Here is a 25,055-nt window from a genome sequence, read left to right as displayed (position 1 = left end):
TACTAATTAGTGTGCAACTTTCGGCTTTGCCGAGTTATGAATTCTTATTCTATGAGCTTTTATCTCCTCTCAGACAAAAAATTGGGTAGTTACCAGAGGTGGGTCACGAAAACGAAGAAATAGGGAGATATTCACTACTCGGCCCATGGTCTAGATGGAAAACACTGAAAACATTGGGTGGAAGTCCATGTATGTGTTTGGCCAAAGAGCCATACCCTCCTTGGTTTGGCCAAGAAGTTCTTGGTTTGGCCTACTATACTATCAGAACTCCCAGATCTATGCAAACTGTAGTCTTGCCTGAATTCAATAAGATTCTGACTTGCAATCACCGCCATTTAATATCTCTCGTTGCTTGAATAAATCAGCGGTTAACTTAAGATGGTGGTCTCCTGCATTTGTCAATTAAGTTGAAATGATTTTTTCAACTAAGGTATACTGAATTGAATCGAATAAAGGTATATAATTATTATTCAATTGACTATATTATGATATGTGTATTTTGAATTTTGTTAATGTACCTCGGTTACTTAAATGATGCAGATCGAAACAAAATAATGATAATATCAATAATGATAATGATATGAAGGTCGCATAATTCAACATCAAAACGCCCAAAACGCCCATCAATGCCCACACTTTGCCACTTTTTCAACAATTAAAGCTTCTAAATGTTTATGATATAAAATTATTGCTATATGTTTATGTGTTCTAAGGGATTATTGCCAAGGTCCATGTCATGTAAATTTACTTTCAATTATGAAATACATTCTTATGAAACCCGTAGGCCCTAATGCTGGTAATTTTCATTTTCCTAAAATCCGTACAAATGTTTAAAAAATACAGTTTTTTTCAAAGGGCCAGTTTTGTGGAAAACTATCCCATTTAATATAAAAAACTCTACTTCACTGAATATTTTTAAACGAATGTATAAATCCCATCTTTTATTATTGTATTCAATCTCAAAATAAATAACGTTTCAGTTAATGCACTTTTTAATGTGTTCCCCCTCCCCTTCTTCCTTTTTTTGTTTTCTTCTTTTGTATTGGTGTTTAGATTCTCTCGGCTTTCCTTTTCCTTTTTTCTTTTCTCAACAATACAGTGTATACTTTTTAAGGGGTTGGCGTTCATAAGGCTAATTGCCCTTTTTGTTAACCCCACATTCCCATAAAATTTTGTTTGCTCCTTCCCTTTGTATTTTTCTTGTAATCGATCTTTTATCTGTATACCACGTTTGTATGTTTTTAATGTTTTTATGGAGAATGAAATAAATGAAATGAAATGAAATGAAATATAAATATGTCCTTACTATACAATTCTCTTTCGTTCATGGCTCGTAATCGTTGGAATGATGAGCCACAGCCAAATTTGATTTATATGTTTTTGTAATACATGGCAAACTTTCATATTTTCTTTGGAGCGTATTGAGCTTTGAGCTAGCCTGAGTATTAGGAATTTGGACCACCAAGATTATTATCGTTCTTACGTCTTTATTTTTCCCGAAGGACGGGAAAAAGGGAAATCTTGTTTGGGAAATGATAATGTGATGATCTGAACAGGGGGGGGGGGGGGGGGTGGGGTCGGAATACTTCAGGGGTTAGGAGGGGGAATAAGTACGAAGATCTGTGGACGAAAGACATTAGTCTATCATATCGCATATTCTCTTGATTTCTAGAACTTAAATTCCAAATTCTACTTCAGCCTTAAAATGTTTGCAATCATTCATTTTCCCTTTTTTCTTTTTTTTTTGCCTTCTACATTTTTCCTCCATTTTCCTCTCTTTTAATTCCCTCCCCCCCCCAAAAAAAAAAAAAAAAAAATTGGAAGATGGAGGGGTCTTAGTTTAAAAGGTTTTTTCTTTGTTTTGTTTTGTTTTGTTTTGTTTTTGTTTGTTTTTTACTTTTGAATAACTGGGTCTGGAGAAAAGACTACGCTCAATACTCATGTTCTTCCACAGGAATAAGATGATGGGGTCTTAGTTTTGAAGATTTTTAAAAAGTTTTGAAATAACCGGGTCTGGAAGAAAAACTACGCTCTAAACCTAAACCCATGCTTTATTACCGGGTCTTAGTTTGGAAGATGATTGGGTCTTAGTTTAATTTTTTTTTTTTTTTTTTTTTTTTTTTTTTTTTTTTTATACTTTGGAATAACCGTGTCTGGAGGAACGACTACCCTCGATTCTCATGTTATTCCACAGAAAAAGGATTATGGGGTCTTAGATTTGAAGATTTTTTTAATTTTTTGAAATAACCGGGTCTGGAGTAAAGACTGCGCTATACCCATGCTTTATTACAGGGTTTTAGTTTTGAACAAATTCGACAAAATATCACTTCAAATTTATTACATTTGTGGGTAAAGTCATTATTACATTTGTGGGCGATTCAAAATTATTACATTTGTGGGTGAAATCATTACATTTGTGGGTAAAGTGTTATTACATTTGTGGGCGTTATTACATTTGTGGGTGTAACATCCCCTCTGTGTGACTGGGCCTTTAAGGAAGACAAATGTAATTTTCAAATACAAATGGTATAAACACTTGAATTCCTAGATAGGATTTTCCACCAAAAAGTTAGGAACCAGTACATAGACGGCTTCAACAGGGAAATTATGTTCACCTTTACTTTATTGTGGATTCCTAAGTAGAATTCGATGCTTAAAATGATGCCACCGACTGATTTGTGAAAATCTGTGCCCACAGTTCCCAAATCTTATGTTTTAAGGGACCCACTATTGTTTGTATCGTGCATTTGAGAAGAATTTTTTAAGCTGAAAATTAATGTTTGGTGTAAAATGTTTGGTGTGAAACCCACTATGAACAATACAATGGTATTAAGACCCACAGAAGACAAAAGGAACAGTCAAAAGTACTGCTCTTAACTATTTTCTGGGGGTTTAAGGAGTACAGTAGATTTCCACTTCAGTATAAAATTACAAGATTACATTGTGGACATTAGGCTTTGATGGCCAAATAGGTCTCACTTACATAAAATTGTATTTGAAGAGCCAAAATGTATTACATCTGACAAAGTTATATTTTCTTTACAAAGACATTTATAAGTGTGTTATAGAAAAGGTAGTTGTTAATACTTAATTTAACCATATTACATTGTGCTGAACCCTTTAATGATACTCATGGATACAAATAACTATTCACCATGGGTACCTACGTAATCCTTCCATCACAATGCTTAAGGCTGGGCCCCACACTAACTTTTTTGGAAGGCTGTCCGGATTTCAATTTTTAGAGTATGAATGTAAAAACCCATTTAAAAGTTTTAAATTTGGGGGTTCCAGACTGAAGTATTGGGCGTCCATGTGTCTTGGGCGCGTGTTAGTGTCGAGCCCTGCGTATGGTCCAATTTCTTGATGAAATCGTATATATGGGCCCAGGCGCGTACGCAAGGGGGTGGTTTTGGGGGTCAACCCCCCCCTCAACTTTGTTTTATGTGTGTGTTTCGGAAGAAACCCCCCTCACTTTTTTTCAAGTGTAAAAAAAAAAACCGGGGGAAAAAACCCGACGCCACTCCCCCCCCCCCCACCCCCCACTGAACACAAAATCGGTCGGTATAATTGTTCAATTTCCGGAGGAAAAAAATACTCTCCCCCCTTATAACCCCCAGAAAATAGTTTACAGCAGTCCTCTTGACTGTTTAAAGTATCTGATCCTTTAGGACATTTTCGCGAAGAATCCAACTATGTGTAGTGCCGGCATAATCATCAGGTCATGGTTTTGATTTGTTTCCCTTACAAATTACTATTCATTTTCCTCTTTAATGTTCTGCTTTCATATTTTCTAGTCTTTTGTTTTTCCTTCTTCTTTTCTTACAAAGATCTTTCTCAAGTTATTCCTTGTTATTTTTTCTTCTCCTTCAAGGAGAGTTTCTTCTTCTTCCCATTTGGAACAGTTTAAGAACTGTATGAGCTTGACTGAACTTTCATGCCACATGTGTGTATAGTTCCATAGACACATTTCTGTGTGCAATGCATATGACTTCTAGCATATCAAGTCCATTCTTATCCATTCAATGATTCTAAAACCGCACAGTATATGCTGGTTCTTATTTACATGAACATGTATTATATAATAAATCTTTCCTAATGGCTTCCACACTGTTTCTTTTATAATGCATTCACTTGACTGAACTTAATTTTATCTTGAAAAGAATATATCCCTTACCCCTGTCAATGGACCTCTTCTTTCTTGTAGGTTCATCCACGCATTCAATCTCTGTGATCATTGATACAAAATATAAAACCGGAATTAAAATTTCAATATAAACAAAATATATATATATATATATATAAACAATAATAATAAATAACATGTCTGTATCAACAATTTATACATTTGAAGGCAATAAATCATATAATGGCAAACTGAATATCTAACATTCTTTAAATTTAGATATCGTGATATTGAATATTTTGATATTATGCAGGCCTACTATAAGAAAATATTGTGATTTCTTGTATATTCATGAAGTCTATTACTCTTTGTTTAGTTTGCTTTCTTATTGTTCCTATAAACAAACATAAATTACTGTATGTACATTCTGTTTTTGGTTTAACAGGGGCCTGCTGTATAAAAAGCATTCAGAGAGGCAAAGAAGGCAACCAAAGTGTTAAAAATCAAAACAGACAAACAGATATACAGTCATGCAATTAAAAAAGCTATCAGCACAATTATCAAACAGAACCTCACTTGTCCTCTTACCTTCACGAATAGCAACATCCAGACCTGCGTTGGTAAGTACAGTCATTCCAGAATCCTTATAGTGATTACAAAAATAATGAATTAAAAACAAATCACAGTATCTTTATTTTTCATTTTTCTATTTGACATTTGACAAAGATAAACATTCAGGTAAATAAATGTCAATTAGTGTTTACATCCCCCTCCTCTCCCTCCCTCTCTTTCCCTCTCTCTCTCTCTATGACTATCTATCTATCCAGGCGCGGATCCAGGATTTCTTAGGGGGGGGGGGCCAAATTTGAAATTTTGCGAGCCAAATATTCGTACGTAAAGGTGACCAGCAGTGACGTAATGCAGGGGGGAGGGTGGGTGCAGGGTGGGGGGGGGGGGGCGAGTTTCCCCCTCCCTCCTCCGCAAAACGCGGAAGCTTTGACGTTTCATTAAATTATTAGAGAAACGAGACGATTCGTTGAACCGTTCGCGAAAAAAAATCCTCATCTCAATTCGAATTTTACCCTCCCGCGCAAAGCGCGGTAGCTTCTACGATTCATTAAATTATTGGAAAAAGAAGACGATTCGTTGTACAGTTCTCGCCTCTTAATCATCGTCTGAATTCAGTTCTTCCCCTCCCGCGCGGAAGCTTTTACGATTAATTAAATTATTAGAGAAAGAAGACGATTCGTTGTACAGTTCTCGAAAATGATCCTCGTCTGAATTTAGTTCCCCCCCCCCTCCCGCGCGAAGCGCGGAAGCTTTTACGTTTCATTAAATCATTAGAGAAACAAGACGATTCGTTGTTCAGTTCTCGACTCTTAATCCTCGTCTGAATTAAGTTCTTCCACTCCCGCGTGAAGCGCGGAAGCTTTTACGATTCATTAAATCATAAGAGAAAGAAGACGATTCGTTGTACCGTTCTCGAAACTAATCCTCGTGTGAATTCAGTTTCTACCCTCCCGCACGAAGCGCGGAAGCTTTTACGATTCATTACATCATTAGAGAAAGAAGACGATTCGTTGTACAGTTCTCGACTCCTCGTCTGGATTTAGTTGTACCGTTCTCGACTCTTAATCCTTGTCCTAATTCAGTCCCCCCCCCCCCTCCCGCTCGAAGCGCGAAACCTTTTTACGTTTCATTAAATCATTAGAGAAAGAAGACGATTCGTATTTCCGGTCTCGACTCTAAATCCTCGTCTGAATTCAGTTTCTACCCTCCCGCACGAAGCGCGGAAGCTTTTACGATTCATTACATCATTAAAAAAGAATACGATTCGTTGTACAGTTCTCGACTCCTTGTCTGGATTTAGTTTTCCCCCCCCCCCCCGCGCGAAGCGCGGAAGCTTTTACGTTTCACTTAATCATTAGAGAAACAAGACGATTCGTTGTACAGTTCTCGATTCTTAATCCTTCTCTGAATTCAGTCCCCTCTTCCCCCTCCTGCACAAAGTGCGGAAGCTTTGACGTTTCATTAAATTATTATAGAAAGAAGACGCTGCGTTGTACCGTTCTCTACTCATAATCCTTTTCTGAATTTTAAAGATGTTCTTTGTCTGCTCCTTTATCTTCCTACGTCCTCTTCATGTTCTCTCCTCTCTTTTTTTTTTTTTTTGCCGTTGTTTTTTGCGGGACAGCCCCCACCGCCCCCCCCCTGGCTACGCGCCTGCGGTCAGATAAACACATTTTGATACCTTGTCCGACCCCGGAAGCTCAGGGGTTTAAGGCAATCAATTGCGGTCAGATAAGAATTCAGGGGCCCGCCTTAGGACCCCTGGTCGAGGGTGTTGAGCCCCCGGAAGCTTAGGGGTTTTAGGCGTTTAATTACGGTCAGATGAACAGTTTTTGTTATACCTTATTATTTTGTAACACTGGCAGGACACTATTTGGCGTTGGGTCCAGGGGGCGGAGACCCCAAAATCAGGGTTTTAGGCATTCAATTACCGTCAGATGAGAATCTAAGGGCCCGCCTTAGGGCCCTAGGTGGAATCCATGGGGCAGAGCCCCCGAAAGCTTAGGCGTTTTAGGCATTTAATCACGGTCACCTGAGCATATTTTGATGCCTCATTATTTGTTGACACTGGCAACACTATTCTTTCTTTCTTGCTCTCTTTCTTTTTTATTTCTCTTTAATATACTTTTTTTTTAAGTGGGGGTGGAGGCTCCCGATCCCCGCCGTTCCTCGGGCCCTGACATGTAGGAATCTCAAGAATCATATCTCTTGCGTGGCTGTAAATTCAGGAATTTGTCATTTTCCAACAAACGCATAAAAAGTATAAAGTGAGGAAATTATGTAATTTCAGCATTATTTGTAATCCACCGTTATGGAATTAGAAAAAAAACACGTTTGAATTTGATTTTCCCCAAGCCCCCTCCCCCCCCCCCCCCTAACAGTACGCCAGTATCTCCTCTTTTTATTTTTTTCTTTCCCTTTCCTTTTTTCTCTCTTGTTTTTTTGATTGGGGGGGGGGGGACACAGCCTGGGAGGCAAGGCCCTTTCGGCCCTCGATCTCCTTCTTCCCCTTTTCTTTTCTTCTTCCTCTTCTTTCTTTCCCTTTCTCTCCTCTTTCCCTTTCCCTTCTTTTCCTTTCTTCTCTCTTTTTTTTTTTTGCGGGGTGGGGGGGGGGGGGGGGGCCAAGGCCCGCTCGGCCCCCCTGGATCCGCGCCTGTATCTATCTTCCTATTATTCTCTCTCAGTAATTGTACATGTATCTCTAGTGATCTACTTTTAGTGCCCTTTTATCCCACAGCACAGTGTCTTCTTTGAGTGATGTTTTTGCATGCTAATAATTACAAATTATATATGAAAAGAAAGAGCAAAAATCACAGATAATTGTGAGTCTATTTAAACTGCAGTGCGATGTGTCATTCTTAAATATCAGCGAATTTATTTGTAACAAATTGATTTTTTTTTTCGAGGGGGGGGGGGGGTTAATTTTGTTTCTTTCACATTGGTTTTTTTACTAAATATTTTAAAAAAAATCAAACGAGGAAGGAGTGGAAAAATAAGATTAATTGTTGCCAATTTGAGGAGGAAAAGGTTAATAATTTAGAAATTAAGAAAACTCTAAACTGCTATGGGTTATAGTCATCCACTTGGTTCTCGTCGGCCTTATGCCAAAAGGGCCTTAACCCGATTTGGGGGGTTATTGAGTTATTAACATCACCTTGTAGATTTCACCATTCTCTTTAAAATGATGTGCTTCACTTGATGAAATTCGATTTATTTATGAAGATAATTATGAATTTCAAAAGGGCCTTAACGCGTATCTCATCTTTTTCCTTACGCCAAAAGGGCCTTAACCTACACGGCAAATCTTTTATCAATGACAGATTATTTCGTAATTTCCATTTAATTCAATGAATATCGGTAGAAACACCATTAAAAACATGATTAGTCTACAATAGACAGAATGTACTTAAAATAATCAGTGAAAGTATATGTCGTGAATTTAGGTCATGAAATCTGAGTGAAATTTAAATTAGGTGTGGATGCATGAAATGCGACCGACTCGTTGGAATACGCAGATGTCAACGTATGGGACTGTGATGAAAATAAACAACGAAAAAGGTGTCCTAAATGTACGATCTCTAAAAAATAACTTTACCGAAAGCTGCATTATATTAATAAAAATATTCAGATATCAAAAATACTTTTCCAAACATTTTAATTCATCAGTTTTATCAGTTTTCGTGATCTAGTAGCCGTAGGAGGGGCTTTCTGGCAAACCAAAGGTGTTGCGAGACAAGAAAATTTCCTTATGCCAGAAGGGCGCTAACTATGCGCGCGTACTTTTGGCAAAACGCCGCGTCGGTTACGCCCCTTTTGGCATAATGCCGAGTAGGATAAGGCCCTTCTGGCATAAATACGCTACATTCAAGCCTTATGCCAAAAAGGCCCTAACGTGTTTTTTTTGCACATAGCATGTACAATTCTGAATATTTTATAACACATTTAACACATTTCATGTAAAACTTAATAACTTAACACATTTACCGAAATTGGCTTCAAAAACAAAAAAAGACCACAAACTTTTGATTATTAGAGAGGCCAAAACCTTTAAACGCGATTATCTCGGAATGGCCAAAAGCAGTTAAGGCCCTTTTGGCATAAGGCCGACGTTCTATTTCTTCTGCCCTATAGCTCGACTATATATGCTTTTTATATATCTGACTTGTCTTCCTCTCTAATTTCATTGCAGTCAATAGCTGAGGTGTGAATGTTTTAACAGTTTACATTATACAATATCATACAATCACAATAATAATGAATAAAAAATCCTCATCCTTATATATTTAATTTTTCAGAATTTTGCTTGATATTTTCCACTTCATGTCCCAGTGAACATTAATTGTTATGAACATACACACATGCACATGTACACTCTGTAGGCCTAATCTCATCATTGTTTATTAAACCATCAATTTTCATGTGCATGGAACTTTTGCGAATTACGGGAGGGGTCCAGATCTGCGAAATTGAAATGGCACAAACATTTGTGGTTATAGTCGCCATTAGTCGTTCAGGTGTTTAGTATATATATATATATATATATCGAAATCTGGAGGTAAACATACCTAACAAAATCTGCTTAAAACTGACTAACATTATACTAACGCTTCATGAATAGCTTATTTTTAAATGGAATTTGCTCAATCCTAGTCCTACACCAATCCCTTTTTTCTCATTTTTCTTCATCTTTTTAAAACCAACTAAATATCAGGGTTATATTTTAACCCAAATAAGACTGGAGGATGATTACCCCCCACCCCCTCTTCTATTTTTGCAATGACTTTGTAATGCTTAAATATTTTACGGTGCCACTTCGTGACTGTTTTTGTTTAGAGTCTTGCGCATATTTTGATACCAAATTTGCGCACACTGGGTCAACGGTCCGGGGGTTATGTAACATTTTGTGATCGTGTGTTATGGAATTTAAAAAAAAAACTCTTCTATATATAACAGACAGAGTTTTTAGATGCACCTTTTACACTGTATGTTGCAGTTTTATACCTACCTTTTCAAATGTGCTTTTAGTATTCCCATTTGGCATGGTGAATAAAGCTTATTGCATTCTCATTCGCATAAAACGATACAATATATAAAGAATAATACAAAGAATAAAAAAGACTAAAAACTAAAACAAAGAAAAATATAAAAACATAGAAAAAACATAGGAAATGGTAAAACTAAATCAAAATCATGATTATCCTGTTGCTATCTTTAATATTTGTGTAAAAAGTGAAAATTTGTGAAACTTTCATATTTGCATAATTAGTTAGTACTAATTACAAGTTGTAGAATAAGTAATTAAAACAATGTACATGTATGCATCATTTAGATCATATGAAAAACTATACAAAAGACAAATAAACCAGCACTCCAACATAAAGAGGGAGAATGTCTTTCATGACTTCACATGAAATCATCACCAAAACACATGTTCATGATAAATATGACATCATAATTATTAAGTTGGATAATTACCATATCAATTACCCTTTTTTAATCAGAGATTGTGTAAATATAAGCTTAGCATGTATTTTGCACCATGAACACAGTTTTGTTTCATAAGAATCAACATATATTAAGAAAAATACACTAAATACAAAAAAAAAATGCATAATTATTAAGTCTAATTAGCAGATTCTAATTTGAAAAAAATATTTTAACTATGCACTATTTTAGATCTGATGGACATCTATCACCATCCCAAATTTGAAGTCGATCGGAGTTTCGGTTGCAGAGTTCTTAGGAGGGGAGGGGGGGGGGGGGCTTTTAGCCCCCCCCCCACACACACACAGTTTTTAAAGTCTTTAAAGTCTTTATAGGGTTAAAGACTTAAGACCTGAGTTTTATGGCACCTATTAACTGTACCTTAAATCAAATTTTATTAGAGTTTCCTTCCTTTAGAAAAGAGGAAAAAGCATATGGACAATCTGAACACGCATGCATATGTTGCCTCCTTCATTACTGCTTTCTTTCGCACAATGTATATTACCTTGAAAATTTGAGCAGTGTTTTGTCCCCCTCCTGGTCCGCATCCTGTGTCATAGCTCCTCATCCAATCATACATCTGTAAAAATAATTTCCTTTTAAAGCTTACTTTTAGATAAAATACATGATTTTTGACATCTAAACTTGATTTTATTTTTTCTTACAAACTGTACGAGCATTTGGCAAGTAAGGGTGAAAATATTGTGTATACATGGCACCTGTATTTTAAGCATTCCACACTGTATATAGTAGCACTGGCATACATTCAACAGATCTCTACAAGTTTTGTAATACATGTAATAATAAATAATAATGGTGGCTTCTTATAAAGCGCACCAGGGACCCGTTTCACAAAGCATTTTTTCAATGACAAATTACACAAATTTGTGACAAATCTGCTGATAACCAATCAGAGGCAAGGATTCCATTAGCTTATAACAAAGGCTGTCATTTGTCACTGGTGACAAGTTTTGTGAAACGGGGCCCAGGTCCGTCCCGTCAAGTTTGACGCTCATATGGCGCTTATGACGCGTGTTAATTGTTTGCCATTCTTGATTTACATGTACATGTATGCATTTAAAATGAGCAAATCGTTTGTTCAGAGTTAGAAAGGCATTTTTTTAGCTCTGTTTTGAAATATAGGAGTTAATGCCCCTCTGGCTCCAAACAGACAAACATGTATCCTTTGTGGAAATAAATCCTGAAAATGTGGCGGTCCATTGGTGTGTATGGCGCGACTTCATTTTCGAGAACACACATTGCTCACTCGTATGCGTCATCAATTATAATCCACAAAGGGTGATTCACAATTACTACATCTGTAATAAAACAGGCAGGGCAATGTCTGCCACTGAGACCAGGAATAATTGAAAGTTTAAATTCAACCACGCATGACTATTGAAGAGGTAGTTGTTCTTGTCATTCATGGAAATTATATGAAAGCACAACAATGTTAAAAATTAGAGCAAAGGCTCAAAAAAACCAAGGGATTTTAGTTGCAGGCCTTCGTTACAAGATTCCTTAGATTCAGAAAAAGGATTTTGGAAAAAAAAGTCTATGAGCACTTATCATTTAATTACAAGTTACCCCCTACCAGAAATATTAGCAATAACACTTTAGAAAAAAAAGTTTCCTAAAGGCCCGGTCACACAGAGGGGACGCATGGGGGACGCACGGCCGGCGCATGGAAAATTTGCGATTTTGGCCAGTGCGTTGTCGTTCGCTAGGCGTGCGTCATCACTCGTTACTCGTTCGTCGAGCGCGCTGGACCCACGCTATGCATTCGTCGTCATTCGCTGTGTGCGTCGGGATTTTTTTAGCATGCTCAAAAGTGTGCGCGGAGCTCGACGCATGAATGTACACGCCAAAGGCACGCCAGACGTGCGTTAAGCGCGCTAGACCAGCGCCAGACATACGCGGAGCACACGCCCTGTATACGCACAGCGCGCTAGCTACACGCTGTGCATTTTGTGTCAGCTCGCTAGCTTTTCCAAAATCATGACAAATGTTAGGCACACGGCCTTTCCGATTTCCAATGCGCTGGCCGTGCGTCGTAGAACACGGTGCATGCGTGGACCATTCGTCCAGCTCGCTAGCAACACGCTGTGCATTCGTGGAAGTTGCTATCATGTGCGCTCTGGGTACGGTCTGTATGCGCACTTTAGGCGCCCTGTATGCGCTCAGCGCGCTAGCAACACGCTATGCATTTGGTGTCAACTCGCTGTAGCTACGACAAAAGTTGGGCGCACGACAACGCACTGGCCAAAATTGCAAATTTCCAATGCGCTGGCCGTGCGTCCCCCATGCGTCCCCTCTGTTTGACCGGGCCTTTAGGAAAAAAACATCAAAATGTTGAAATTTTGTCGTAGCTACAGCGATTTGACACCGAATGCATAGCGTGATGCTAGCGCGCTGAGCGCATACAGTGCGCATACAACTTCCACGAATGCACAGCGTGTTGCAAGCGCGCTAGACGAATGGTCCACGGATGCACCGCGTTCTACGACGCACGGCCAGCGCATTGGAAATCGGATAAGGACGTGTGCCTAACTTTTGTCATGATTTTGGAAAAGCTAGCGAGCTGACACAAAATGCACAGCGTGTAGCTAGCGCGCTGTGCGTATACAGGGCGTGTGCTCCGCGTATGTCTGGCGCTGGTCTAGCGCGCTCAACGCACGTCTGGCATGCCTTTGGCGTGTACATTCATGCGTCGAGCTCACACTTTTGAGCATGCTCAAAAAATCCCGACGCACACAGCGAATGTCGACGAATGCATAGCGTGGGTCCAGCGCGCTCGACGAACGAGTAACGAGTGATGACGCACGCTTAGCGAACGACAACGCACTGGCCGAAATTGCAAATTTTCCATGCGCCGGCCGTGCGTCCCCCATGCGTCCCCTCTGTGTGACCGGGCCTTAACAGGGCTTTGCAACTTCTCACAAAATCTAAGGCTGACATAAAAACTTGCATGAAGCTTATTGGATGATTGCACTTTCTCTGTGTAAAAAGATGACAACATTTTATCTTTTTTAAACTTCACCTTTGTTACTTATTTGAAATGATTTGTACTCTAATCTGGTTCAAAGTCAAAAGCTTAAGTCTGGCGAGTTTGAGTCTGGTTTGGTTTCCAAGCTACATGTACTGCACCGGTTTCTGACATGTATGTCTTCATTCATTCAAGCTATAAATCAGTTTATGAAATGATATTAATCTAGACTGACCTTTCGTTTGCCCATTCGGTCCTTGTTTCTTAGCAGATAGACAGCTTTGTCAACAGCTAGAAGGCCAACATAGGAGTTGTTAGGTGCAGTAACTTCTACCCGTATCTCCCCATTGGGTTCATAAACGGTACGTTCAGGTCCTACATGCCTTGGAAGAATCTCCAGGGAAACCTGTAAATGTTCATTCAAAGGAAAACCAAGATGGCTTGATTTGACTTTCGTATTAATGTTTACAACCACTTAGTTCATGATTAAAGTAGATGTGTCGTGGTCTAGTGATTAAGTCGCCGGACTGTGAACCACAGGGAACGGGGTTCGAATCCCTGCAACAGCACTGGTGTCCTTTGGCAAGAAATTAATCTACATTTGCCACACTCGACCCATTTACCTCGACCCGTGTGAGGTAAATGGGTATCTTGCAGGAATTAATTCCTTGAAATGCTAGAGCATCACAGCCGCCATGCTAAAGCCGGGGTGATATTGTGGAGCGTCAGGATCGAGTGTAAAGTTTGACAGCCATGAGTGAAAAAAGAACCCATTATTATCATCATTATTATAATCATGATCATTATTTGTGTAACTGATCAACAGATATGTTGATAAAGTTTTGGCAATGGAAAACAATTATTTTATATTTTATATACATATACTGTGAGTCAAACCTGCTTCAACGATAACCTGTATAGAAAGACCACATCTTGTATTTCCCTTATATGGGTTTCTCATTGAAACATGTACTAAAGGAACCTGTATATAGAGACCACCTGCCTATAACGACCACTTTTCTTGTCTCCCTTGGGTGGCCTTTATAGACAGGTTTCACTGTCAATAAACTCCCATGTACATGCACATGTATATATTGCATATATGTTCCTCATATTCCGTACATGAAGCTACAGTACGTACATGTACATCGTATGTTCACAGGTAGTCATTTTGTATTTATACTACAGTTTACACTCATGGCTCCAGAATTATCAAGCACAGTTAAAATTGAAATTTGTCATGACGTAGTTAACAAGGATATGGTTTGCTTCACTTTACGTTTTTTTGTTTGTTAATCTTTTGTTTTGTTTTTATGGCTCTCTCATTGGTAGGCCTACATTATATTAAAAATGGGGTTAGTTTGAAAAAAATGAAACGGTTTCTGAATACTTGCCAAATCAAAGAAGAGAGAAAAATTCTCAAAATTGGCTCTAGAGTCATTAATCACAATTATACTATAAATTTATCCTGATGAATTGAAACATGAAAATGTATTTATTTTAATAATTTTTGTGTGAGGCTCTCTCACTGGTAATCCTTGATACAAGGGGATGGTTTGAAAAACTGAGACAATAAAATGTTTGCAAAAGGTTGTACATACTTGTTCATGTAAACTAAACTAGAATTTAATTCGTCACTTTGACGAATTAGGTGAGACGTAGTTATGCTCATGTGTAACATAATGAAGAACGCATTTTCACGATTTCATCTTTCGTTATAAAATACAACTCCCATTATGGTCTATCCATGAGTCAAGTTTCAACTGTGTAGGGCAGAGGGAGACAGAGCAATATAATAAGAGGGAGGCAAGATAGAGAGAGGGGGGGAGGGTGAAAGAGTAGAGAGAGAGAGGGAGAGAGAGGGGGAGAGGGTGAATGAGTAGAGAGAGAGATATAGATAGATGCAGAGACAGACCAAAAAGGGAGAGGGGCAGAACATGAGAGGAGAAGGGAAACAGAGCAAGAGAGAGATGCAATTGAGAACAATGCTTTCCATATTTCTAGCATAAATAAGCTCTTGTGAATACTGATCTTGAAAGTGTTGCCGATAATAAAAAAAAAAATATGTTCATGAATACGATGATGACGATATTAGAATGAAGGCCATGACTGCAAGTGGCACAGCGCCCCCTTCAGGTTTTGATAGAAGATTAAACTGTTTACCTATACTAAACAAGCTCAAAACACTTTTTTATAAATATTACAAAATGTACATAGTGATTTATTTAGTTCTGATTTAATATAGAATATGAGTGAGATATTAATATTTTACCCATCCATAACCCATCCATTTGCCCAAACAATGTTGCAATAACTAAGAAACGGTAATATAAGTGTATTGTATAACATAACGAGAACAGATTGAGGCAAAGTATGGCGGAGTTTGGTGATGACACCAGTATTTCTAGACCCTATCTTATTAATATGAGATATATGTGTTTTCCAGGATAAGTTTCGTCAATAAGAATAGACAAGAACTTGGTATTGGCAACACGATTATCCAGTCATAACGTAACAAATCCTTTTTGAAAACATTAAGAGATGTATCATTGATAATACGAGTATTATATACAGAAATTTTATAAATAGAAAACTGTTTTTGTGTTATTTGAAATATTGGAAAATTATAAGATATATCATTATAAAACAAACCAGAAGAAACATTCAAATCAAAGTTATTTGTAAATATATTATCAATGAGGGATAATGATCTGTCAGTCTTTCTCAAAGGCTTATCAATTAAAGGAATTAAAAAAAAAATGTATTGCGCTCAAGAAATAACATACAGCATTGCCAGTAAATTTCACGAGATCAATGTTAAAATCTCCCATTATATAAACCTGTTTATGTTCAGTATAAGTTTTGTGTAAAACATTTTCAAAGAGAGGGATGAAATCATTGATATTTGATTGAGGTTTCCTATATATGACACCTACAATAATATTCTTATGTCACGGCAAGTTGCTTTCAATAAACAGTGATTCATAATTGTATGATGGGTATAATATAAATATATCATTGCGTATTTCATATTCAAAATTGTCAGCGACCAATAGACCAACACTTCCACTCTTTCCTATACTTGGCGATTAGAATGTATAAATGAATAACCAGACACATTGAATAATAGTGGCGTACTGTTATTAATCCAAGTTTCAGAGAAATCTATACATAAAGTACAGATGAAATTGGATATAGCATTAAAATGTATGTTTAAAATGTAAAATACTAAAATGATAGTCAATGTTACTGAATTCAGTCGTAAAATCCTCCTCAGTATAATATTTGCAGTTCAGAAACCTACTGAAATTAAATTATCTTCTTTTTCGGATAAATAGTTTAAATCATTGATATCAGTATGAGTATTTGTAGTGTTACTACCAAATTTGAATGAAGTTCGTCATTATTCAAGTCTTGAAAAGGAAATGAAGAATGATTACAGAGTGGGTTATTAATGGAGACAAATGCTCATGTTTCCTATAACGCTCATTTTATGTATTTTATGTCTTGAAAGTAAAAGGGTTTCCTTACATAATTTGAAAACGAGAACACTGCTAACGTTTAACCCATTGCTTACTGGAACCTGGTGGTCCCTGTGTTAAGCCTATGGGACCTATATAATTCAGTAGTCAACGGGTTAAGTTTCACAAATAGGACATACGTGACATATTCATCAATTCAACATTCAACTGAAAATTGTGACATGATCTTATCATCTGATCAAAAAACTAAAACGTTTTGATAGCCCATGGTCTCAGCTATAACATACCAAAATCTGGGAGAAAAGAAAGCACAAATGAGCAAGATAAACGGTGCTCAAAAATGAATGTCATGTAGATTCATGATGTGAACAAAATTCACCTTCCATAGACATAACACGCAAATGAAGAAAATTCTGACATGTGGCCTTCAATTGAATTTTGTACTATGATGACGTCATTAAAATGAAATTTAGTTGTATTGATCTTGTAGACAATTGCCTCGACTACAATATATTAGAATGTAGAAGAAAATTGGTGAATATTGAGAGAAATACACTAATTTTTCCATAAATATAATGACGTCATAATATGCAATTTGGTATATTTGACTTCCAAGGCCATTATGATGACGTCAAGATGTACTTAATGGCCGAATGAGATATGAAATCATACCTCCGACTCATACTCTATCTAAATATGAAAAAAAATTTGGCAGTCCTTATTCATCCCAATGGACTTTTTATAGGCTTGTTTTTGCCCATATATGCTATGTATTGCAAAAATCGCGCGTACGGACGGTTATCTTGAACGGACGCTCATTTCGTTATTAATAATAATAATAATAATAAATTTATATAGCGCAGCTTTTATACAAAATATATTCAGCTGCGCTGGTTAAGAGCTCCTTTTTACTAAATTCTACAAAATAAGATCACTCAGTTGAACAAATAAGTTTTTAAATTGGATTTAAAAACATTGAGTATGGAGTGCTTCTTATTTCTATTGGCAAGCTATTCCATAGTTTGGGGGCAGCAATAGCAAAAGCACGGTCCCCAAGAGTTACTTTAGTTTTGCCATGGGGAATCTGAAACAATAATTTATCTGTGGAACTGCGCAGGCTACGACTGTGTGATTGGACTTTGAGTTGTAGTATTTCTTTGATGTAACTAGGGGCTTGACCGCTCAATGATTTATAGACGATTAACAATATTTTGAATGAGATTCTTTGACGGACTGGCAACCAATGGAGTTCTCTCAGAAGAGATGCGGTTGAAGTGAATTTCGACCGACGATAGACAAGTCTTGCACATGCATTTTGTACTCTTTGTAACTTAGCTATCAGAGAATCAGGCATTCCAAACAGCAACCCGTTACAATAATCAAGCTTACTTGTGATAAGAGCGTGTACAACCAATTTCATACTTTCTTGATCAAAATATTTGCGGATACGTCTGAGATTGTACAGAAGATAGTATGTTGATTTGCATATATTTTTAACATGTGTTTCCATGGTTAAATTAGTATCAAAGTATACTCCTAAATTCCTTGCTGTAACAGAGGGTATCACATTGGAGGATCCAACTCTTACACCGTCAATGCTTATTTTTGAGATCTGTTGTGGAGTTCTTATAACCAAAAATTCACTCTTACTATCGTTTAGCTTAAGATTATTGTTAAGCATCCATCTATGAATAAAATTAACACATTTTTCCAACATTGAAACACTTGCATCTTGAGTACTAGTGGATGGTCTAAAGGATAAAAATAATTGTGTGTCGTCTGCATAACAGTGACAGGAGACTTCAGGAAAATTATCCTGAGTGCTCTTGATTAGATTACTTGTGTATAACATAAAAAGCAAAGGGCCGAGCCGAGAGCCCTGTGGCACACCAAAGGGCACCTGGAAAGAGTCAGAGACAATGCCATCAATTTTAACTTTTTGATGTCGATCAGACAAGTATGACTCGATCCAGCCGAGAGCAACACCGTCGACACCGCAGCATATCTTCAAGATATCTAGTAATCTGGAATGCTCAATAGTGTCAAAGGCACTACTCAAGTCAAGTAATAACAGGAGAGTGATTTTCTGTCTGTCCATTGCAATCAGAATATCACTCTTGATCCTGAGTAGTGCCGTTTCTGTACTATGAAACTGTCTATATGCAGACTGATTGGATAGAAGGAGTGAATTACTGTTAAGAAACTGTAAAATCTGTTGTGTGGCTGCACCTTCTACCAATTTAGAAATGTATTGTAGGTTACTTATGGGTCTAAGATTACCAAATTCAACATCAAGCCCTGGTTTTTTCAACAATGGTGAAACAAGTGAGACTTTCCATTCTTTAGGAAAGTGGCCCGTAGACAAGGAGACATTGATCATGGATGTGAACACAGGTAGTATAACATCAATATATTGCAGAGAGCAGCATAAGCATGTACATGCTCGTGCGCTCAACCCAATCAATATTAATAGTGATGAAGAGATAAACATGGTTTCAAATTGTTCGGAAAAGTATGAGGAATATTCTGTCAAAAGTTTTTGCGGAGGAATTGTTTTTCGTTCGGCCGTGACGAACGAAAACGTGCAAAAATGCGTGTTTTGCGTGATATTTTATGAAATGCTTATAATGGCCTAAAACGTATGCAAAACAAATTTAAGACGATTTTGAGCAACTTAAAATTGTAAGCGCACGCACATTTTTGCGCGCATTTATTGATCGGAAATTGACCGGACAAATATTGACCTTGATCGTGATAAGTATGAAGGAGAAATGGCTTTCTTTTATGAAGATATGGTCATGAGTTGATTTTCACAAAATGGCGCCTAGATGACGTCATGATGATCTTGATTCACTGAAAAGTCACGCAGTTCTAAGTTAGACTGGGATCTACCATCATAGCAAGTTTCATGACAAACCGGGGTTTATTCATTCTTGAGATTTCTTGCGAACAAATTCGAGTAAGAATAATAATAATTTTTGGTGAATAATACAAATCTTGACGAAATCTATAGTTGATACGTATACTTCGTACGTATGACCTAATTAAAAAAGAGGAATATGCTCAAAATTGGCTCTAGAGTTAGCAATCACAGTTAAACTTTTATTGAGTTCTATATGCAACTTTTTTTTAATAGCAGTCTTACCTCTTGGTTTTGTCTGCACTGTTCTTCCACACCTAAAAGGAGAGAGTCGGCAATAACGCTGCCATCCATAGTGACATAGTAGACAATCAGTCGCATTCGTGGAACCATGTTGGATCTGATTGTTATGGGCAGGTTTGTACCAAATGCACTTATGCGTTGCTGAACTCCCTGCAGAACAATCTTGCCACCTGTAATGCACTGCAAACAAACATTTAAGTTTAAGTTGAGTTTTAGCCATGCAACTGCAATGTGAAAAAAAAAAACTGTGGACGCAATTGGAAAGGTTGATCGTGTAGCACAAAAATATTGTGAGGTTTAGGAATAAATAAAATGATAATTAATTGGTCACATGCAACAAATACTATAAAGTGTATATGGGACTACACAAATATGTGGCATGAATGATGTGGTGTACATTCTTGAGATCTTATGGGTCATATTTCAAATATGATGGGGGGGGGGGGGGGGGGGGGGTAAGAGCACATTTTTTTTTTTTTTTGGGGGGGGGGGGTCCAGTTTTTGAGAGAAAATTTCACAACGACTTAGCCGGCCGCTAAACAAGCGGGGGGGGGGGGGGGGGGGAGGTTGCGGTGGTAATGAGCATTATTTTTTATTTTTGCCCTCGGTAATTCGTAAATTGCTCAGACCGTTGTTCGCTCAGTAGGGAGGGGGGGGGTAGTGTGGGCACTAACTACAACAAATTATATAAAACAAAAGGCCAGGGAGGGAGGGGGCCGGGCCCGTCGCCCCCCCCCCCCCCCGTGGATCCGCACGTGGCTATATATACAAAATTATATGTATATATATGTACTTCTTTCACCAGATGAGAATAAATCGAAAGCGCTTGTGAAGATTTAACCCATGCCTCTTGGGTATTCCATCTAGCATTGCGAATTTATATATTTTCTATTTACATATATATATATATATATATATAGTAGCTGCAATATATTAATTAACCTAATTTAAGTGGAGGGCCAAAGTCAAAGATCATGCTTAGTTTTTTAGTTGCCTGCTACTCAGGGGCGTCGCTAGACCTTTTTCAGTGGAGGGGGGGGGGGGGGGTGTAGAAGCCAAAGATTACCGACAAAACTAGCCACCAATTACCGACAAAATTAAATTTCCCTATATCTACAAATTTAACCCTATAAACCCGGGGCCGAAGGCTTAATTATTTTTCCTAAGGACTATCTATAGTACTTGCGTATGCGCAAAAGGTCATTTTCCTCGACGGCATAATTTGTATACGAATTATTTCGTTAACTTAGTCAGCATCATAGCCGTATATTTTAATGCAGGCGCAGAGCTAGGATCTTATTTTAGGGAGGGGCGGTAGTGAGCAAGCGAATCACCTAAACAGCGCGCAAAGCACGCTCATTAAAGTGACTTGGTAACATTGTCGAAGGTTGATGAAAAAAATTGCTTAATTTTTGTATATAATGTTATTCCTTTTACTGTACTAACCCTCTGACAGGCAAAAAATCCTGAAAAAAAAATTCTCAAACCACGAAGATATCTATGGTTTTCTTTGAAAAGGTCGATGTATGACACCCTTTAACAGTGATTAACAGTAAATTCTCCCAACCATTTTTGAATTTTCCCAACCGTTTTTCCATGAAAAAAAGACATAAAACAGGCTATAAAAAATCTGTCAACACTTAAATGTCTGGAATGGAATGTAAAGTTATTTTATTGCTTTGTGACGATTTCCATTCACCTAAAATGTAATTAAATTCTAATAATATAGTTGGGAGAATTAAGGAATCAATCAGATCATTTTTTTCGCTATTTGTACCATAAATATTGGTCCGTTTTCAATCAAATTTTCAGATTATCTTTGATTGTAGATCTGGCATTGAAGAAGTGACAACCTTAGCACCACTATCTCTCAACTTAACAATGTTACCAAGTCCCTTTATAGGGTGTGTGGGTAATAGGCCTCCCGCGCGAAGCGCGGAAGACGTTTCCTTAAATTATTAGGAAAAGAAAACGATTTATTGTACCGTTCTCAACTGTTTATCCTTGTCCCCCCCCTCCTCCCGCGCGAAAGCTTTGACGTTTCATTAACTTATAAGAGAGAGTAGACGATTCGTTTAACCGTGCTCGACTCTTAATCCTTGTCTGAATGAAGTTTCCACCTCCCGCGCAAAGCGCGGAAGTTTTGACGTTTCATTAAATTATTAGAGAAAGATTACGATTCGTTGTACCGTTTTCGACTCTTAATAAGCCCTATTTGTCTGAATTCAGTTTCCCCCTTTAGCGCGAAGAGCGGAAGCTTTGACGTTTCCTTAATTTATTTTAAAAAGCAGACGATACGTTGCACCGTTTTCGACTCTTAATCCTTGTCTGAATTCAGTTTCCCCCTTCCCGCGCGAATCGCGAAAAGCTTAGACGTTTGATTTAATTATTATAGAAAGAAGACGATTCGTTGCACCGTTTTCGACTCTTAATAAGCCCTATTTGTCTGAATTCAGTTTCCCCTCTCTCGCGCGAATCGCGGAAGCTTTGACGTTTCTTTAAACTATTAGAGGAAGCAGACGATTCGTTGTACTGTTCACGACTTTTAATCCTTATCTGAATTCAGTTTTCCTCCACCCGCGCGAAGCGCGGAAGCTTAGACGTTTCCTTAAATTATTAGAGAAAGAAGACAATTCGTCGTACTGTATTCGACTCGTCTAAATGAAGTTTTCCCCACCTGCGCGGAGCGCGGAATTTTTGGCGTTTCATCAAAATATTGAGAAAGGACGATGATTCGTCGTATACCGTTGTTGACTGTTAATCCTTGATTAAATTTAGTTTCCACGAAAATGTTAAACCTCTGATTTCTTAAGCTGATATTATAGGAAAGTGAAACTTCGAAAAAATACAAGTTGTAGCTGTAGTCACTCTCGAAGTTGTCACAGCGGATAAAAAGTCACAGTTCGTAGGGAAAAAAAACTTGTCGGCCGACCGACAATATACATCTCACCGACTTCAAACTTCTGCATTGATATAGTACACGAGGATCGAGCAAGAATACCGACACATGACCCGACACAGCAACATATTTAGCCGTGTCTTTCTTACTCCCTCGACGAGACGACTCCACCCAACAACCCCCTCTCTCTTTTACTCCCACTCCTCCTATCTCAGGCTCTTACCTCCCCTCTCTCTTCTCTCTTTTATCCCCTGTTTCTTTGTTTTCCCTTTTCTCTTTTTTGTTTTTGTTCCTTTCCTTTCTTTTCCTTCCTTCCCTCTCCTCCCTCTTTTTTTTCTCTTTCTTTCTTCTCTTTTCTTTCCTTTCCTTTCCTTTCTTTCCTTTTTCCCCCTTTTTTTTTCTTCCTTTTCTTTTTTTCTTTTCTTTCCCTTTCCCTCTCTTTGTTCCCCTCCCCCTTTTCTTTTTTTTCCCGACGGCAGCGCAATTTTACCGACAATATCCTGACAGGTGGGGGTGTCACATCCCCAACCCCCCCCTTATGGAGATACCCCTGCTGCTACAACTACACAAACTCAACACACCTTGACAGTTTTTTTCGTAATACAATATTTCAGAGGTGTTTTTATTTTTTATTTGTAGCCCACCTTTTGACGAAAAAGAATATTTCGTTAATAATATTTTTAAAAAATCTTGAAATACCATAATTTTGGTGTCATACGAATGAAAACTAAATTATCTACATTTAGATATTAATTTCAACGAAATTGGGATTAGTTAACATCAACATTTATATCAAAAATATGTTTTTTTTTTTTTTTGTAATTTTTTTCGAAATATTTAATTTTATCAAAAACCGTTATTTTCCATATATCAAAATCGATGAGGTGCCTTTTTTTGTAACTTTTCAGATATTTGCCCATGTACAAGGACGATATTCTTTGCGAAGGTGATGCTATCTCATTTCAGTGAAAAGTTATATTAACCCAAACTTATTTATTTGATTTCGAAAAAAATGACATCTTTGCCTATTCGTATGCATATACGTGTATTAGTGTATCATGATTGAGGACGTGTTACTTTGGTGTGTTAACATCAAGATACATTTTAAGTTAAACCTCTAATCAACATGGATTTGTATCAAAAGATGGATAATTAGAATACCTTAGAGTTAATATCAATTTAATTTGGTTTAATGTAGTGTGCGAAATATACATTTTGAGTAAAAAAGGTGCTTTTTTGTAGGATATTTTTCCCCCTAATTTTAGCCAGTATCTCGGTATATTAACGTACTGGACAGTAGTGATTGTACATTCCGTAGTACAGAGAGTTCAAAGGATTCAGAGTGCTGAGTGCAAGTGATAAGTACTTCTTCTGAACTCTGTGCTGTTTTAGGAAATGTGGGTATTGGCATCTGCCCCCCCCCCCCCACCCTCCCCTTCCAGCCGCTTGTCATAAACTAATACATGACCAAGACACGTTAGTGCATTAACATGAATAAAGTAATGCAGACGGTCAAAACCGGGCGAAATTCGGGGAGCTTCTCCGCCCGGCGTCCCGGCAAAGACCGACTGATCTCCCAGCGGGGGGTAGTGAGCTTTATATCTTTTTCTTTGGCCCTCGAAAATATGAACATTTGCACCCCCCCCCCTCCTTGAGCGCAAGGGGAGGGAGGGGGGGGGCATCTCCCAAAAAAGGTAAAATTAACGCGTTTTTACACGTTTTTTTTCAGGGGGGGGGGCCTGGATCCGCCACTGTCCTAAAGCAACTAAAAACTATATTTCTATGTTTGTCTTCATAAGTGGGAGATATGAATTGCTATCAAATTCCAGTATGTTTCTCAAAGTCACATGATATATTCCAGAATAAAAGAATACATTATTAATAAATTCGGATATGAGCAGTGTTAATATGCAGAATGATGGGTAGTGGATAAATATTATTCTACTGTGAGAAAGTGGATGAAAATATACAAAAGAGTTTCAACATTAAAAATGTGGAGTCTTTCATTTTTTGTAATGATTCTAGTTACCTGTATATTTGCAGATTTGACATTCATGAATGCGTAATTTGTGTATTCATAATATATGAAAATGAACCTATGCGCGGCATTTTCAATTATCTTAACAATAATGAAACGTTATGAATTTGGAATGAAGGAAACATTTATTCAATACATTTCAAGATTCTTAACAAGTCCAAAAACAAATAGGCCTATGCTGATTTTTCTGTAAAATGCATTTTGCACATTTGCAAATTAGGAAAAAACGAATTATATCATCTTGTTCCTTACGTGAATATCTACAAACATACAAATTGCAAAAACACTGCTTATACAGTATACAGAA

At 37.6% G+C, this 25,055-nt stretch overlaps 1 protein-coding gene across 1 annotated transcript in view; it reads right to left on the bottom strand.

The window, feature by feature from the left end:
• Window positions 1-25,055, bottom strand: part of LOC100892832 (complement C3) — a 121,737-nt gene that overhangs the window by 64,351 nt on the left and 32,331 nt on the right. The window contains exons 13-17 of the mRNA XM_030997027.1: window positions 19,794-19,991; window positions 13,402-13,572; window positions 10,686-10,760; window positions 4,715-4,769; window positions 4,178-4,228 (exon numbers count right to left, since the gene is read on the bottom strand). Of these exons, the coding sequence (XP_030852887.1) occupies window positions 4,178-4,228; window positions 4,715-4,769; window positions 10,686-10,760; window positions 13,402-13,572; window positions 19,794-19,991 (550 nt within the window). The remainder of the gene's footprint in view (window positions 1-4,177; window positions 4,229-4,714; window positions 4,770-10,685; window positions 10,761-13,401; window positions 13,573-19,793; window positions 19,992-25,055) is intronic.

This window comes from Strongylocentrotus purpuratus, unplaced genomic scaffold (assembly GCF_000002235.5).
Source record: "Strongylocentrotus purpuratus isolate Spur 01 unplaced genomic scaffold, Spur_5.0 spur5_scaffold_4, whole genome shotgun sequence".
Taxonomy (NCBI): Eukaryota; Metazoa; Echinodermata; class Echinoidea; order Camarodonta; family Strongylocentrotidae; genus Strongylocentrotus; species Strongylocentrotus purpuratus.
Note: the sequence above shows the minus strand (reverse complement) of the source record. Positions and strands in the feature narration are given on the sequence as shown.